The following is a 19,106-nucleotide window of genomic DNA, read 5'->3' on the forward strand; positions in this document are numbered from 1 at the left end:
CATGCACTGACTGGTAGTATTTTGCAGTTTTCAACTATTTTAATGAAAATTTCAATGGTGTCAAATTTTATACCCTCAGGAATGAAATCACATTGCAAACAGTGGTGTTCAATGTGTATTACAGTCTTAATGGATAGGAAAGAAACCAAGCTACAGCAGCAAAGCCCAGGATTACGGATACTTTTTTGCCGCTATATATTTCACAATGGTTTATTTAAGTTGCCTTAAGAGTTGCTGGGGTCCAGTCTGAAGATGTTTAATGAGTTGTCATGTCAACAGCGTTTCCTCTTCAGATCTTCTTACCCTGGAAAGGGGCAATAAATACTCACCAAAAGATGACAGGTTCAGTGCTTCTCTCAATTATTGCTGCTTAATTTGGAGAGTTTGAATGTGGGACTGAGGAAATAGAGTTATAATTGGCAAGGTGCGTTCTTTAATAGGTGCTATCAGGATGGAACTAAAGACTTCCAAGTATAAATACAAACACACATATTAGATGTATAAATATAAATAAATGTATACACAAAGATATTGGCTCAGTAGACAGAATACAATGGATTTAGTATCTGTAAATCCTTAGAAGGTTATACCTTCAGACTAAGAAGGATTACTGCATCATTGGATATTTATTCTGGAAGGAAAAACTTCTCCCATCGGAGGCCACCCACAATTATGCATCCAGCTCCTCCAGCTGAAGGTCAGAACTGTCTAGACCACAGACATCTTAATAAGCACTGGAAAAATCACTTCATAACAAACCAAAAGTAGCAATGAATATAGATATTAGAATGATGTACTTAATTAATTACAGCACAAACCCCCCCCCCCCCCCCCCCCCCCCTCGCCCTCCCCAAATACCACTCCTGCTACATGCCGAGAATCCCAGTGAGTGAATGAAGATGGTGTGACACTAAGCCAGACAATAAAACATTCTGGGCCTGTGTTAAGATAGCCATCTTAATCAAATGAGTTTTGGGTTGGGGACAACCAGAATTTTACAGCAGCCCCTGCTGGACAGGCACGTGTAGATAAGCCAACTGGGGACAGTCGTGCATAACTATGAGGGCCCCAACTAGAGTCAAATGAGTTTGCAGCCTTGGCATCAGGCTTACAGTTAAATGCACTGTCTGCTTATTTAACTTAAAAATGATCATTTCTACTTGACCCTAAAAAAGACCCATTACTTCTTTTCCAAAATTCACGTTTATGGGATTGGGCTTCGATGACTCGGCCAGCAGTTGTTGCTCATCCCTAACTGTCCTTGAGAAGGTGGTTGTGAGTACCTTCTTGAACCCCTGAAGTGTGGGAGGTGTAGGTACACCCACTGTACAGGATTTTGACCCAGCAACAGTGAAGGAGCGGTAACATATTTCCAAGTCAGGATGGTGAAAGACTTGGATGGGAACTTCCAGGTGCTGGGGTTCCCAGGTATCTGCTGACTTGGCCTTCTAGACGGTAGGGTCGTGGGTTTGGAAGGTGCTGCCTAAGGAGCCTTGGTCAGTTCCTGTAGACACCATACACAAATTAACGGCTAACAAATCTCCATACTAATCAAGCCTCAAGTCTTACCTTTCAACATAAAATTCTAAAAAGGTTTATTTTCTCAAAAGTCAATATAAAAATCATGCCATTTCACATTGAGAGCCAATTCTTTGTGGTTTATTTTGGGAAGTTAAATGGGGCGGGGGGGGGGGGGGGGGGGGGGGAAAGAGAGAAGAGACGGGGCAAACACTATTCCTGAACTATTTCATCTCATAATATCTCCAACATTCAGTACAATTGAGATACAAGTGCGCAACTTTGCAGAATTCTGAGTCATATCCACTTGAGTTACATAGGAAGTAACTTTGCATGCCCCGTAGAGTCTGATTAAAACTGCAGCTGGTGTGAGATATCTGGAGGATTTCAGTTCTAGTGATAAACTGCTACTGAGCTTGGGAAACTCACAGCATTAAGCATAGGCTGCAAACCAATTTTTAAAAAAATTATAAAATCACAGGATACAGCTATGAATGAGAAATGCATTGACTAGTTATCAGTATGAAAATACAACACAGAATTTCACCATTTGGATGGGTATGCTATGCAACTATATGGATGCAGCAAGATTTTGAGAGATTATCTGTGGGGATAGCAAAAAATCCTGAAGCTAATCATCTAATATGATGAGTATTATATAATAACCTGTTCATTTGATCTGAATCATATTCTAATATACAATTGCATGTTCAGTGTCATTAATGGCACATACAGAATTTGATTTGAATTTCATTTTTTAAAAATCCTCTGAACACAATGGTTATATCAAAATGTATTTTCCAGCCAATTTGTTAACAATGTTAAGAACTAGCAAAGGGACTAAACAGAATAAGTCCTCATTAGTTTTTCTGTCACTAGTTTGTAAATACCCTTATTCCTTCAACATTCAAGCTACTTTTACCACAGGTCTTGCTCAGCTTCCTGCAATAGCAGAATCCTCAATCACCAAATCATCTTCCATTATAAAGACAGACAGACTTGCATTTATATAGTGTCTTTCATGACCTCAGGATATCTCTGTGCACTTCTGCAGCAAATGAAATATTTTTGAATGTTTTCTCTCCTTGACCAAGGTCCATTCTCTCAAATCACCCTCATTCATTCTTCCGCTATCCCAAATCCAGAATTAGAAAAGTTGTTTTTAAACTCAGTACAGGCCCCATATGATATGGCTGCCAGTTTCACAATTCCAAAAGCATGCAATAAATATTGTCCTGTGACTCGCTGCTTTAGGCATACCTTCAGAATGGTGCGTGTCCACTTGCGCAAGAGTAGCCAGTCGTCACTTGGTATCCGTCAACCCATTTTCTAACAGTAACCCAAATTTTGACAGACTTTAGCCCCAACTTCTTTTTCCTACCTCCTCTCAACCTTTGCCTCAAAAACACTCACTATCTTGGCTGTTACATGCTTTTAAGCAACTTATTTTCAAACAGCCCATCAGTGGTACTCAAAAGCTGGCACTTGCTTAGGTTGGATCCCAGGAGACTAATGGCCGACAGCTGGGTCCCGAGAGCCAAATTTGACTACTCAAAATGTTCACTCCATCTCTCACACAGATGTTGTCAGTCAGACGTGCTGCGATTGTCCAGTATCTTCTACTTTTGTTCGACTCTGGTCCATGAACCTGCCAGTGGAAGCCAGATTTAATAGCACAAATGCTGAACAGTTCATTGATGTCAGATTGCCAGAATCCAACCTAAACAAAATTATAAAAGGGGCGAAACTCTCTATTTCAATTCAGGATTGTGCATCTATCAATTGCTTTTTCAAGGTGCCTGGCCAAATCAGATAGTCTGCATATTCCTGTGTGTATAGGATGCTGCTGTTTGTTTTTCCTTCCCATTAAAATATTTCTGTAAAATATTTCTGAATACTGTTCAAGAATAAAATCTCCAAGTGTCACATTTACATTTGCCACAGTGCACATTTTCTAAAGCAAATAGCAAAAACAATAGTCTTCTCTCCATCAGGGAGTCAACGCTATTGTGAACCTAAAATTCATTATGTACCTAATCCATTCATATTAAGCATAACCTTTATTTTACAAAGCCAAAAGATGAAGAACAAAAGGACAAAATATCCATGGATTGTTTAAAATCTATCTAAAACCCTGGTTTCTGCCTTCCCTCACCACTTTTTTTTTTGTAGATTTAATGCCTTGCTAATTTGGTCATTTCAATCTGTCCATATTCCTAGAGTCTCCAAACACGTTTCCAATGTGATAGTTATCTTTCTGGTGCACTTTTACTTTACTTGCCAGTTTTGACCTCATCCTCCCAAAGGCTTGGACTACTTGTTGGATTACAGTTCCAGAAACACCAGCTGGAATTTCTCATGACCAATTGATAATAATCTTTCATCTTTTTGAAATTAGCATGTTCAAAGCACACAATATTATAAATGCGGCCTTGTCAGTGATCTTTACACAGTTAAAATAACTTCCAACTAACTAGGATACACCTCAAGGCCGCTTATTTGTACACGATCAATCCTACATGTTTAATACTGTATAGTGATTGATAAATTTTACAACAAAATGTTATTCAGATGCAAGTCCCAAAGGAGATGGGATACTGTACTCTTCGGACTGCCAGGAATCCTATGGGTCTGAATTTGTCAAAAGAATACTGGTGCACTTCAGGTTTGGTCACAGTACTCCCTACAGCAGAAGACAGAGCTGAAACTGTTAGGAAGCTGCTAAGAGACAGGATGTCAGCTGTCACCACTAAAAAGGCCACATTATGCAAAGATTAAATCCATTAGTTCTTCGACCAACTTTCTCACAATACTCATATGCCAAACTTCTCTTTACCCTATTTAGGCCCCACCTTAAAAAAAGATACATTGCCCCCACGTTTATTTTATTATGAACTAAAATGTAGAAATGGAAATTTGAAAAGGCGTATTTTTGAAAGCCTCTCAAAACACCCTTCCACTAATATTATCTAGCATATAGCCACCACTGCAAGACGCTGATGCCAAATTTCAGAATTTGTCAGATTCTAAACCGCAATTTAAGAATTCTCTCCACTCCTAGGTAAAATTTACTAGTACAAGACTGGACAATTCTAAAAATTGCGTTTGAAATCAAAATCCTTGCCTCCACTTTGTGGAATGTATCCACCACGTGCACCTGCCACCCACTCGTGCTTCATCTAAGTAGACAGTATTCATTTGAAAACTTGGACGAGTGCTGCAAATATAGTATGGAGTACTTGACTGCAACGGCCATCTGAAATGCTCATGATTCTTTTCCCATTTCCATCAAAGGATTTGCCACTCCCGAACTCAGGACCACATAGGTCAACTGCAGCACCCTTGCTGAAGTTATCTAATTCAGTTCAAATCGCTTTGGATAATCATCAAGAAAACACCCCATAACCTTGGGACAAAAAAAATCCGCCAGTACAAATAACTAAAGACAATGTTTTTGCAAAAATTTCATATGAATGGTCCTGCATGAAATTAATAGCTTAAAGGACTCAGCTCCTTAAGGATAAACAGACATAGTAATAGCAGTATAACAGCTCTTTGTTTACCCTCAAGCTGGAATCATTTTCTCAACAGTTGTATAATAATCAAGACATTAACAGTCACTTCAGTTTTCACTAGTTTCTATACATCAAATAGCCTTCCACTGGTCCCTTAACACCGAACTGCACAAAGCTTTACAAGGAAAACATCTTAATGATTCACTCACATTCTCGACTAAACCTAAAATGGTTGGAAATTTCTATTTACCTTCAGTTTAATCTCCCATGCTTGCAGCTGCCCATAGAAATAAATGCAATAATTGGCTTCTTTCACCTCTGTTAGCCCAGAACAAAAGTGTCATTCAGTTTAAATTTACAAAATGCACCAATGGATGGTCAACTAGCAGAACCAACAGGGTGGAATAACAATAACTCTGTAGCATTTTCTTCCTTCTTTTGTTTAGCCTTTCAAAGCTGTTAATTAAGACTTGCACAATGCACCCCTGTGGGTTTTTTATCTGGAGGCATTACACGCTTGTAATTTTTTTTTAAGAAAAGAAAGTTGAATCCCAAGACAGTTGTACTAAATTATACAGGTTAAGATTATTAAAGAAAAAAAACCTCAAATAAACTTGCACAGTTTCAGCAAGGGACAGACTGTTTATTTTGCACTCTATTCAGTTGGGGTCTCTATTTATTTAATTATCTCGACAAATCTTGGATTCTTCCTAATGTAAGCAGGTGGAATTAGGAGGTAGTACAAGGGGCCCAGGACAGGAAAAAAAAGCCGATGAAATGAAGACAAATCTGTAATTTAAACTCCAACTTTTGTCTCGACAGATCCTAGACCATTTTGGCAAGAACCTGACTGTTCTGTTTTTTTCTTTCTTCATGAGAGACTGAGTGACAGATTAATGTGATTGCTTCTTTTCATGGTTCACTGGGGGTGGCTCTGGGGGGTGCTAAACAGGAACAAATGCCTAACAATGCGCTCATTCTGAGGAGTAATTTTCAATCCGTCAAAGAGTAATCTGGCCCCTTTCTATTGTAAATGTGTTTATTCTGTGGCAAGCAGTGCTGGACCTGTTTCCATGCAGCAGCATGACAGTAAGATGGAGAATGCAGACTATAAAACTCCCAGGCTCCTTCAAAAGAAGCCAACATAACAATCAACCTCAACATAACCTTTTTTGTGTAGGAATTACTCTAACTCTAGATCTAATCGTGCATGTCTTTCTGTGAGGCTTCTGTACATTTCCCTCCATTGCGTTCACTACCATTTCTGACTCCTTTTAGCAAATTCAGCTATACACACACAGACACCCCCTGCACACTTTATTCCATTAATTTGTAATGCTCTTTTCAGAAGCAACAAATCCTATTACAGTAACATCTTTAAGAGACTTTCAAATAATCACAAATAAGTTTAGCATGAGGCTTAAGAAGAATGGCATTTAATACAACAAGAGATCTGTATGCATGATATCAGTTTCCGTCTGCTTTTTTATCTTAACCAACTGTTTTGGCGCTTGGTAAGGGATTCCCAAAAATAAGCTATCCTCTCGTCTGCTCAGCACTGGCTACATCACAGCTTTTATTACTTATGCACACAATAGACTTAACAACCAGACATGCCAGACAATAGATGTTTTACTATTCTGTCGGTGAAAAGCAGCTCAACTTTGCCAAAGTTATGTAACAGTGTGTGTTTTAGAAGTATGACACAACCAACAGTATATTTTCGAAGGTACAAGATTCAAGAGGGAAGAAGGGAAAAAAAAGTTTACAATCACTCGTTACCATTTGCTAATGGAGTTTGTAATTTGATATACTGCAATTAGTTAGAGCAGTAGAACCTCAGGGCTACTGCAAGGGCTATAATTACATGGGAAAGGGGCAGCAAAGAAGTAAAGCTAAACCAATAGTTAAATTATTGGCAAGGAGGATTTTTACTTCCTTTCTAATAGCTGCTAAGGAGTTATATCCATCAAAATAAAAATGGTCAATAACTTGTGGGCACAATGAAACTTTACAGTATTGACGATTAAAATAGTTTGCAAGAAGACAACCCAAATATAATAATGGACACAGCAGCCAGTTTCTCATGATTCAATACAGTAAACATGCTATGCGCTGCAGCCTTGAACTGGGCAATGTGGTGCAATAAATCAGGAAGACGCCATTCAGGCTGTTTTCATTACCTAATAGTAGGACAATGCACAGTCTCATTCCAACACACTTTTTTTTCGCCCCTAGCTTCTATACAATGGTTGTAAACTAATTAACACCTACTAAAGAGAAATAAGCAGTTCTGCCCACATTGCTAGCAATAACAAAACAGAAAGAAAAAGGTGCTAAAAGAAAGGGTTGGTCTGCTTTATTTGACAACCTTTAGTTTCAGTAAATGAATATATTTTCTACACCCATCGGTTTCAACATTACCCATGCCTGTGTACATTGGTAATTACCTGAATACCTGTGAAACACAATACCAGATATTGTTTCTTTTGTGTGCCATTGACAGACCACAGATTTTAATGCGTCACTCAAACATGTATCAAAAGCTAATTTTACAGATCACAAATTCATATACCTTTGGAAATTTAGTTTTGTTGAATTTGTTGTATAAAAACTACTCACAATTAATGGTTAAATTAACAAAGCCTGAATGTGTAACCGTCAATATTAAACATTAGCAAAAGGTCAGGAATTTTAAGCCAATATTCAAATTGAAACAAAAAACTACAATGTCTGTACAAGTTCTTTCTAATGCGCACATTTTAGTTATACAGTGAGACACATTTACATTTTTTATTTGCACCAAGGATTGCCGAAGATTGACCACTCTTCCAGCTCAGATACAAGGCAAGTTTCCTTGTACAGCACTAAAAGAGTTATTCTGACCTCCTAGAAAAGAGATTGAGTTTGTGTGATTCATGTCTGTTTTACCCTGTGAGCTGTTGCTCATTTGGGACTCGATTTGGATCGGCAAACTCAATTCACCTCTAACCTCTAAAAGCCAAACAGATAACGAGAGGTAAATCATCATCAGAACAAAAACAGTGCAGATACTGGAACCAATTAAGAGTTCTGCAGTTTTTAAAGCATGGCTTCCCAGAGAGTCACAGGTTCGAATGCCAAGGTTCTAAATTACTCTAATTCATATCAGCGAGATATAATCAGTTCTTAGCTGCAAGAGGGAGAATCTCAAATATGGACCATTCCAACTTGGTGGGGAAGAAACTGCCCTTCCCCATTATTAGAATATTTGTCAGATTATTAAAGTGTAGTTGAATGCAGTTCCCCGTCAAGAAAATAAATTAGATAAAAGTGAGTCAATGTGAGTGGAAAAACAAGAGACAAGTTAAATAGCCAGTGGTACTAGAACTGTAGTCTTATATTAACAAGGTGCCAGAAGCCATATCCAGTTTAAAATTTGTACAAAAATAGATTGCATGCACAAATCTTATCAAACCTATTCATGCGGCTTCCAAATCAGTTTTTTTAAAAACACACATTATATAAAATTTACATATTTCAACTATTGACCATATTGCAGTCTGGTAAAAAAGTAAAAATTTTAATTGAAATAAGATTGTGGCAAGATAGCGTGCCAAAAGGATAAAAAATAAAACTGTCAATAGGATTCTTGGTAAATGGCAAAATACATTCTATAACCGATTAAATAATTTAACAAAAACAAGAGTCAAAAACAGTTTTAATGTACTTTTCTTAAAAAAGATAGCAAGCTTAGTCTACCATTGAAACAATTAAATATCTAAGAACGCCATGAAATGCTGAGAACAGCAAACTTATTATGAAGTGGACTGACTGCCCTGGCTTTTGCACATAGACAGGTATAAGTTATCTAAAAAGGAAGCTTAAGTCACAGTGTGGTTTAATTACTTACTGACTAACACTCCCCGAAAAACAAATTAAACATCCAGGCGTTTCCTGGGTGAAAGGGCACAGAACTCAATTACTGGAAGGAAATATCTCACTAGCCAGAGTGAATAATCAACCCTGCATGTCATTAGCCACATCAAGATTTAAAGTCACTTAATGAGGTGGAAAAGGGGGCAAACAAGGAACAGAGAGAGTAACAACTTATCTCGGCTTTCAGACTATTTATTCCTGACAGGGTGACTGTTACTTGGAAAAAGGGGTAGAAGGATTTGTAGGGCACAGAAACCAAAACATTTTCGTATTCTGCAAGCAAATGATTTACAAGAAAATATTCAGGAACTCTTGACGTCCACGACTTCTGTGGAACACTCTGTACCACAGGCTGGAAAGTCGCCCTTGAAACAAAAAGGCCTGCTGTAGGCTTCCATATAGAACTATTCTGTCAAATATTAACTGCTCTGTTAATGTTTACAATTCCAGATTAAGGTGTGAAACAAAATAGATATGTTGAAAAAATAAAAACTGATATGCATGTGTACTTAGCAGTTCAAAATGCACACACCAGGACTGCTTCATAATGAATCATACACAGTACTAAATTAAATGCAAACGTATCAATTTATATTATTGCAATGCAAAATTTCTATGCAATTGAAAATGTTTTGCTTTATTTTATAATTACATATTAATAAAGCAGTTTTTCAAATACTAAATTCTCAACTGCATGGGTTCTTCAAAAATCTGAGTGAAAAGATAGGTCGATGCTGACCTCGTGTCCTGAAACTGATGGTTCTGTGCAGCAAGAGTCACCAAGCTGTACCACGCTAAAAAGGGAAAGTGAAATATTCCATATGCTTTCTTTGTTACCAGCAAGGTTCTTGCCATAAAGCCCACATCAGCTTCCCTGCGGAGGGACCAGGTCAATGCACCGTGCAACTATTCATATGCAACCAAGTGGAAGGTAACAACTCATTTCAAAATGGATACTGTGCAGCTTGCCAAAAAGCATATTTTACTGCATTGCACTTTTGCCAGATCTTGAAAGTTTACATTTAACTTTTAACTATAAAGTTACTTTCTCAAAAGGCATATCTGCAGATTTAAAAATCCACTACCATATATTAATTGAAAAGCTTCATAAACTGTGCATTTTCCCCCATATTTAAGTCCTTGTGCAACATTTCCTGGCTGAGATAGCTGGAACGCAATCTGCTTCCAGGGTCATAAATGGCCATCAGTTAATTCACGTGATTTCCAGATGGATATTCTTGCCAATGTTTCTTTCCTCCTCCTCACGGAAAACCATATCACCTGCATGAAGGTAATTTTTCCCCTTTTCATTCCCCACCACAAATGCCAGAATACAACTCATCTCACTCTTCATCTAGTGTCTTCATTGTCTGAAGGTTGCTAATCCTGGCTCTCCACACACCTCTACCTCCAGCAGTCTTTCCACGATGCTATGATATCACAATATGGCAAGTAGAAGATGCAGATCCCAAGCACTACCTCAGCCATGGTAGTGCATTTAATTTTATAACACAATCTTTGCTTTATTATGAATTATTTCCTTGTGATGAGAATGAATCACTTAATAAAACTCATGGACAAGATGCAGCCACAAAGTTTGTATGGAATTCTATCAATGATAATTGTCTATCTTAACCACAGCTCATCTTGATCAACTTTTATTTAGGATACTGAAGATAGCTTTATCTGGTTTACATGCAATAGTTCTGAACAAAATCAAACCACAGACTTTGTATACGTCAGAAATTTAATTAATTAAATTTTGGAATGCAGAACAAATAGAATTAAAATAGTTTTACTGAATTAGACATTCTCAGTCCCCCAACACGGATTTGTTACAGGAAAAAAATGCAGAATAAATTATTCTCATCACTCCCCATGGGCTGCGCAATAGATTGGTGGTTAGCACTGTTGCTTCACAGCACCAGGGTCCCAGGTTCAATTCCCGGCTTGGGTCACTGTCTGTGCGGAGTCTGCACATTATCCCCGTCTCTGCGTGGATTTCCTCTGGGTGCCGGTTTCCTCCCACAGTCCAGAGATGTGCAGGTTAGTTGGATTGGTCATTCTAGGTTGCCCTTAGTGTCCAGAATGATTGGGTGGGGTTACTGGGATAGGATGGAGGTGTGCGCTTGAGTAGCGTGGAGACCCAATGGGCCGAATGGCCTCTTTCTGCACTGTAAATTCTACGTAAACAGAACTTTTAAACGGTCATACAGAAACATGGAGAGGAGGCCATTGGGCCTATGATACTTGTGCTAGCTCTCTATGAAAGAACCATCCAACCAGTCTTAATCCCCAGCTTTTTTCCCCATAGCCCTGAAAATTCTGCCCCACCAATTTTATACAATTCCCTTTAAAATATGAATTTTATACAACTATGAATTATAGAACAAAATAATTCCCCACTTATTTAGGGAAGATATTCCGATGAGTTATTCTGCAGCTCTATTTACAAACTTCAGTTTTTAAAATTTATAACTCAGTTTTTGGCAGATGTTCCAAAATGATCTCTGTGAACAATTTTTCTTTTTTAAGGTTGTGAAATCCATGCAAAGGCCCATAATTCAGGTCACCACTCTGTTGGGAAAATGTGCAACAGAGGGAAAGATTAATCAAGGCTTGGCCATTGGAGGCATCAGGTTTTGCAGGAGATGGGGAAAGAAACTGAGATACAGAGTTCCCTCATTCCTGGGGAAGAGTGAGTAAAAAGTTTGTGACCTACAAAGTGCATTCACCACTTTAGATAATCGAAATACAATGCATGGTATTTTGAATATGCAGCACAAATTTTGAAATGGTTATAAATCCTTTTCACCATTATTCCACATCATGGTCACGCCTGATTATTTTTGTATTTTGCTGCCCTAATAGCTGTTCAGTAATTTAACTAGCTAACAGCTCACCAAATCATACATTAAATATGTTCATTTGCTTTGCCCATTTACTTTTCAGTCAATCAAGCCATGCTGCTAGCTAACCATTCTAAGCATGATGGAGGGCATAGGTGTAAGTTAAGAGGGGAAATAATTAATGGGAACCCAAGGAGCAACTTTTCTTTTCTCCCCTCCTCCCCCCCTCCCCCCCCAAACCCACAGAGGGTGATAAGTATGCGGAATGAGCTGCCAGAGGAAGTGTTTGAGGCAGGGATATCGATGACATTTAAAAATCATTTGGACAGATATATGGATAGGAAAGGTTTAGATGGATATGGGCCAAATGGGGTTAGCTTAGATGGGCTTTTTGGTTGGCTTGGACCAGTTTGGGCCGAAGGGCCTGTCTCCGTGCTGTAGATTCTATGATAACGAGTGACAATTGTATAACATATCAGACGGAATGGTTTAAATTTTAAATTTGATTCCAAAAGAATCTTGCATATTTGTAAGTATAACACAGATCCAGCCAGTTTAAATCTATGTATAAATGTAATTACTGCAATCTACAATTAACTACTCATGCCCAGTATGTAGAAAACCTTACTCAAAAACAATTACATTTCTTGACAAACTTGTGTGTTTTATTGTATTATCGTGTGAATAAGAAAGGTCCCAGATTCAATCCCTAGTCTGTTCCGAGTTAGCTAGGATCTGTAACCAAAATGGTAGCACAGGCATTAAAGCTGACTTTCAACGACCCTGGGTTAGAAAGGGGAAAACAGTAGTTGGCCAGACTCTCCATTCCTGGTCAATGTCCAGGCAATGCTGTTTATGTGTGAAAATTAGACAAGAACAGAAAAGTGCTGAGCTTGTGATCCACCTTTCCCCATAGCGGAGTAACCTGCCAACACTCTGCTTCAATGCTCACAAGGCGGATAGCCTTGTTACCAGAGGACACCTGCACCTGGATGATGCTCCAGCAACATGCTGCAGTGTCAGACGAGGATGTAGAAAATTACTTGAAAAATATTCTGCTTGTGTTTTTTTTTAAATTATCAGCTCAAATGGCTGTAGTACAATCCAGCATTCATTTAAATGGAAGTTTAGCAAAGTGATGTGCAAGATTTTACAAACATTTTGAAACTTGGCTGGTAAGCCAGTACCCACAAGCTCCCGTTGAGTTGCATACCACCCCAAATTGGATACATTTTGCCATTCCTTCATTGTGACTAGGTCAAAATCCTGGAACCTCCTTCCGTATGGATGCAGCCAAATCAAAAGGTGGCGCACCACCATCTTCTAGAGGGCAATTAAAAATGGGCAATAAATGCTGGCCTCGCTCATGACACCTCTAGCCAGAGCACATTTTTTAAAAGCAGATTTTTAAAAAGCAAATTTTTTTAGAAGCACAAAAATGCATCACTTGCACAAGATATAAATTCATTCAACCTTTTATTAGCTCAGCATTTAGAACTGATTAAGACACGAGAGGTTTACTTTCCTTCCTGGGCGTTGTGATACCTCACAGTACAGCCAAGCATTTGTTGGAACACCATTTAAAACAACTTTTTGTTATCCCAGTTACAAAAGAAAAACACCCAAATTCTTGACAAATATTAGGCAAATATCCAGCAACAAAAGCTGTACATTCTGAAGTCTCAATCCAAGTAAGCACAATGAGTGCCTAGCTTACCTATTAGTACCTTGGGCACCTTATCTGTTTAAAATGACTAACAATGTGTAACTCATTCAAGTAGGTCAACATGGTTAAGCCACAAACTACCCCAATTTATGGCTACCAGGTGCAAATCAATACTGAATAGTATTGGTCATATTATGCCTGCCTCTCTTACTTGCAAGCTAGAAATACAAAAGTAATATACTAACTATATACCGACCTCTCCTCTATTAAGTTATTTTATAAAGGAAAAAATTGTGGAATCATCAAGCTACAAAATAACTTGTAAACTATGTGTTTGACAGCAAGTCTCCGGCAATCACTATTAACGCCTTCTAAGCTTTAGTACAATTTGGCTGGAACAGTTTAGAAGTATGGGTTAAATCAGATTCATAAGTGCAGGTGCTGGCACTGCACAAATGTTACAAGATAGTGAATTGGACTGTTTCTTTAACTTTTGAAAGCAACCCACTTATGTTATTTTATCGAAGTATCAACGTTACTCATGACATATAATACAAAAATATCTGAAAAAACAATTTCCTGCTGAAGGATTTCCATGTTATTGGCGGACTGCTTTCAAATACTCTTAATAGGCCCCTTTCAAGATATAAAATTGTCAGCAATATCTGCATTTCATAAACTTAACATTCCAACATGCGTCACATGATGCATGTTAAGCATATAGGTAGCCAATTATCGCAGCAGGCTCAGATTAAGAAGCAATAACCCTTGAGCATACAAGGCTTCAGCCTCCAGTCATTCTAGAAAAGATAACACTAAAATATTCTGTGCCTTAAAAAATACTGCTTGTTGTTTTACCCACGATCAATGCAACCTTACCATTTGGAAATTACTTATCGTCAAATATTTATGGCAAGATATTTCTACGGACACAGTTTTGGGGGATTAACGTTGTCCTTTCCATCTACAAGCACTCAATATTCACAAATACAGTATCATAATTCAAGGCGTCTTTCCCCCTGATCAAGCAAAATCGAAACACACACAATCAACGCAAATGCTTGAATTGCTCTAGGACAACATAACCATGATGTTTTGAAGCACTGCACACAACTGACATTCTTTTAATAATCTGTTACCATGGATAATTTTTCACAACAATACTTTTCTTCACATTCAGCAAAATCTGCTTTCACGTAACTACCTTTTCCATTAAAAGAGTGGCACCAGCATCAGTGAAAGCAGATGGCACACCTTCTAAACAGCAATTATCCAACAGGTATCAGTTCAGGTTACTGCGATTGAAACTATGGCAGCTATATACGTGGCTTTGCTATAATTCATGGTCACTTACTCAACGTGTAAATAATTGTTTCATACATGTGGAAAATTCTAATTTTAATCAGCAATTTACTACAAGAGTGACTTTAACCCAGTGTGACGCTGAAGTAGGATGGTGTCCAAGTTACTCGAACTGTTGTTTACGGACAGTCCCAGTAATTTGCAACTGCTCATAGGTATCAACCCACCTTAGAGATCCAAAACAACGGGCTAAATAAAATTGATATTTCCACTGTTGGCTGTTTTTATAGAAAGCATTACAGTAATAAGGTCTATTCCACTCAGGATAGCCTCTGCTCATACACAGACTTTAAACGTTATTTTTACCAATTTCAGCTAGAACTGCAGAATTCTTAAACAATCCCACAAATATACATCTACATTAAAATCCATGCAGTGGCTCACAAAGAAAACTCGTCCTACAACAAACCATGACCACACAGAAAATCCGTGCCTATTGAAAAATAGACACTTTACATTACCATTTCCTGGTGTAAATGGAATACAAATTGACCTCCGAACTCAAATTTCTTTGACATAGAACCAAAAGTTCAGTCTTCCACAGCAAAAGGTCATTTTTAGGAATGTGTATATTGTATTGTCAAGTTGCTGACCCCTCATTTTACCTCAGTGCCTTCACTTTCTGACTGGCAGAAAACTAGGGAGAATTGTGGGTGTGAATAGCAACAAATAACCTGCTTCTGAAATTGATCTCCACTGCAAAAGCAAAAATCTAAAGAACAAATGACAAAAAGTGGTAGGTGGAACAGTTTGATTTTTTTTTCCTTCACTGAAAATTAGAAATCTTTTTTCTAACAGCAAAGGAGTAGAAAGGTGCTGACTATTTCATAAGTATTCTAATAGAATTCAAAGGCTTTAATTACGTTATTTTTTTAATATGCATTAGTGTCCATTTTTACTGCAGCAAGTAGGACAATATTTGACAGCACTGTGACCTGGAGTTAGTTACATTGCCCACTTGCATGCTTGGTTGGGTTAAGGGAGGGGGCTGAGCTAACCACGTGGGCACAGCAGAGCTGGTGCCAAACCAAAATGCTGGAGACTGGAAGTCTGAAACAAAAACAGAAAATGCTGGAAACACTCAGCAGGTCAGGTAACATCGGCAGAGAGAAAAACAAGATTTAATGTTTCGGTTTGATTATCTTTCATCAGAAGCAGTTCTGACGAAAGATCATCAACTTGGAAAAGTTAACTCTTGTTTCTTGCTGTGCAGATGTTACCTGGCCTGCTGAGGATTTCCAGCATGTTTTTTTTTGGTTTTGACGAGTCTCACACAGAGCTCAGCAGCATAGGGCGACTAATGCAATTTGCAGAGGACAATCAGCTCCACCAGGGTTCAAATTTAAAAACTCATAACTCAAATAAGCGATTGAAAGTTATCCCCTTTCCCATATCGAAAAAATAAACACCAATCTCCACAAAAATCAGCAGCAGTGGCCTGCATGCTACTAATCCCTGTGTGGTCCAAAGTATCACCCAATGCCAAGACTATAACACAAGTGAAGCACAGGGAATTATTCTTCCGCAAATGATTTCAACTTGAGGACCAAGTCAAGCCAGAATCTGAGACTTGGAAGGAAATGAAAGTCGCTTATTGTCACAAGTAGGCTTCAAACGAAGTTACCGTGAAAAGCCCCTAGCCGCCACATTCCGGCGCCTGTTCGGGGAGGCTGGTGCACGGGAATTGAACCGTGCTTCTGGCCTGCCTTGGTCTGCTTTAAAAGCCAGCGATTTAGCCCTGTGCTAGGCTTCACAGCAGGAGAGCAAATCCATTTGCAACCCCAGGGGTGCGGGGTAACTTTAAACCGCAATCTGATTGGGACCAGTCAATAGTCTGAAGCTGCAAAGCAAAACTGGGCACGTTCAAAGCGTTCAACCAGCCTGGGGAGACAGATAAACGGGCACCCATGCTGGCCATTTGGAAATAAAAATGTCAGCAAAACACATGTAAACAGAAAGGTTGCACCTTAGGGGTGTCCAAATTTTAAAAAAAAAGATTATTTGGGATGTTCCAGAAGACCAAGAAACACTCTTTCTTTCCCCAGCTGTCCCAAGAGGGCACTTTGTTGCCTTGGATTAACAGCTCAGGGAAGGTCGGTGCTCACATTCCTGGGATGAGATTAATATTCACTGCGATCATTACTGTGAAAAGTCACAAAAATACCAGTATAATTTATATTTAATTTAATATATATAAAAATTCCTCCCTCTCACTCGCCCTTTACCAGTTTAAACCCAAGGCTGAATCCCAACCGCCGCGCCAGAATGAGATGAGGATTATTAGTGAAGTTTGAGGTGATATGAGTGAAGTTTGATCTGATTGAGCGATACTCACAGGAAGAAGGTGAAGATGCCGAGGCCTGGCGGCACGGTGGTCAAGCCGCGGCCGGAGCAGTCGACCCGGAGTGCGGCGCCGCCGTCGCCCTCACAGCGGCACACGGCCGGGCAGGGAGCCGCCACGTTCTCCGGGCGCCCTCCGCTCGGTCCCAGCCCCAGGAGCAGGATGAAGGGGAGGAGGAGGAGGGCAGCAGGCGGCCGGGTCCGCACCGGCCACCGCGCCAAACACCGGCGGCACATGAGGGGAGAGAGCGGCCGCTCGAGTGGACGGACCGAGTGGAATGGAGCCCCGCTCCCCCTCAGGCTCTCACGGTGATCGCCGCCCCGCTCGCTTTGGGCTCGGTTCCCACGACTCGGGCGCGCGCGCGGACGGACACTCAGCTCCCGCTCCGCCGCCGCTCCCGCTCCAAACAGCTGGGCCCGGCCCGGCTGGGCTGGGGGAGGGACAGGGCCCGTCTCCATTGGAGACCGCGCCAGCCCCGGGCGGGGCCAGCTCCCTGATTGACACCCAGCTCCCTGATTGACAGCCAGCCCGGAGGCGGGGCCAGCTCCTTGATTGACAACTACTGCCCTGATTGACAGCCACTCCCCTGGCTGACAGCCAGCTCCCTGATTGACACCCAGCTCCCTGATTGACAGCCATTTCCCTGATTGACAGCCATTTCCCTGATTGACAGCCACTCCCTGATTGGCAGCCACTCCCCTGATTGACAGCCAGCTCCCTGATTGACACCCAGCTCCCTGATTGACAGCCAGCTCCCTGATTGACACCCAGCTCCCTGATTGACACCCAGATCCCTGATTGACAGCCACTCCCCTGGCTGACAGCCAGCTCCCTGATTGACTCCCAGATCCCTGATTGACAGCCACTCACCTGATTGACAGCCACTCCCCTGATTGACACCCAGCTCCCTGATTGACACCCAGCTCCCTGATTGACACCCAGCTCCCTGATTGACACCCAGCTCTCTGATTGACACCCAGCTCCCTGATTGACACCCAGCTCCCTGATTGACACCCAGCTCCTTGATTGACACCCGGCTCACTGATTGACAGCCACTCCCTGATTGACACCCAGCTCCCTGATTGACACCCAGCTCCCTGATTAGCAGCGACTTCCCTGATTGACAGCCACTCCCCTGATTGACAGCCACTGTCCTGATTGACAACCACTCCCTTGATTGACAGCCACTCCCCTGATTGACACCATGCTCCCTGATTGACATCCACTCCCTTGATTGACAGCCATTCCCCTTTTTTTTAAAAATAATTTTCATTGGAATTTTTTACAGAAAATATAAAAAATATAACAACAAACATAAAATACAACAAAATACCCCATAACAACCGTAACACCCCCAACCGTATCAACGCATGTATCCCATCCCTCCCACCCCCAACAAGAGAACTTAACAATAAGTTAAAATTAAATAAACCAAATTTAAATAAAATAAACAAACATAGTCATCGTCTCCCCCCCCCCCCCCCCCCCCCCCCCCCCGGGTTGCCGCTGCTACTGTCCCAGTACCCAATCGTTGAGCCAGAAAGTCGAGGAAAGGTTGCCACCTCCTGAAGAACCCTTGTACCGATCCTCTCAGGGCGAATTTGACCTTCTCTAGCCTAATAAACCCGCCATGTCATTGATCCACGCTCGGGGGCCTCGCATGCCTTCCATTGTAGCAAAATCCTTCGCCCGGGCTTACTAGTGACGCAAAGGCCAACGCACACCGGCCTCTTCACCTCCTGCACGCCCGGGGTTACGGTGCTCCACCCCAACCCCAAAAATTCGGTGAGTCCCCCATCCTGCTTGACCCTGGATCCCACCACCCGTGACACGTCCTCACCACCCCCTTCCAGAACTCCTCCAGTGCCGGCATGCCCAGAACATATGGGCATGGTTGCCGCTGGGACTCCTCCGAGCACCTGACACACTGTCTTCAT

General features: G+C 40.6%; 1 protein-coding gene across 1 annotated transcript in view; it reads right to left on the minus strand.

Moving 5' to 3' along the window:
* The window catches only part of lgr4 (leucine-rich repeat containing G protein-coupled receptor 4), a 129,562-nt gene extending 111,928 nt beyond the window's left edge, over nt 1-17,634 (minus strand). Inside the window, exon 1 of the mRNA XM_038808305.1 lies at nt 17,164-17,634. Coding sequence (XP_038664233.1) covers nt 17,164-17,627 — 464 coding nt within the window. The 5' untranslated portion in view covers nt 17,628-17,634. The remainder of the gene's footprint in view (nt 1-17,163) is intronic.
* Between the last annotated feature and the right edge of the window lie 1,472 nt (nt 17,635-19,106).

Source organism: Scyliorhinus canicula, chromosome 9 (assembly GCF_902713615.1).
Source record: "Scyliorhinus canicula chromosome 9, sScyCan1.1, whole genome shotgun sequence".
Lineage (NCBI taxonomy): Eukaryota > Metazoa > Chordata > Chondrichthyes > Carcharhiniformes > Scyliorhinidae > Scyliorhinus > Scyliorhinus canicula.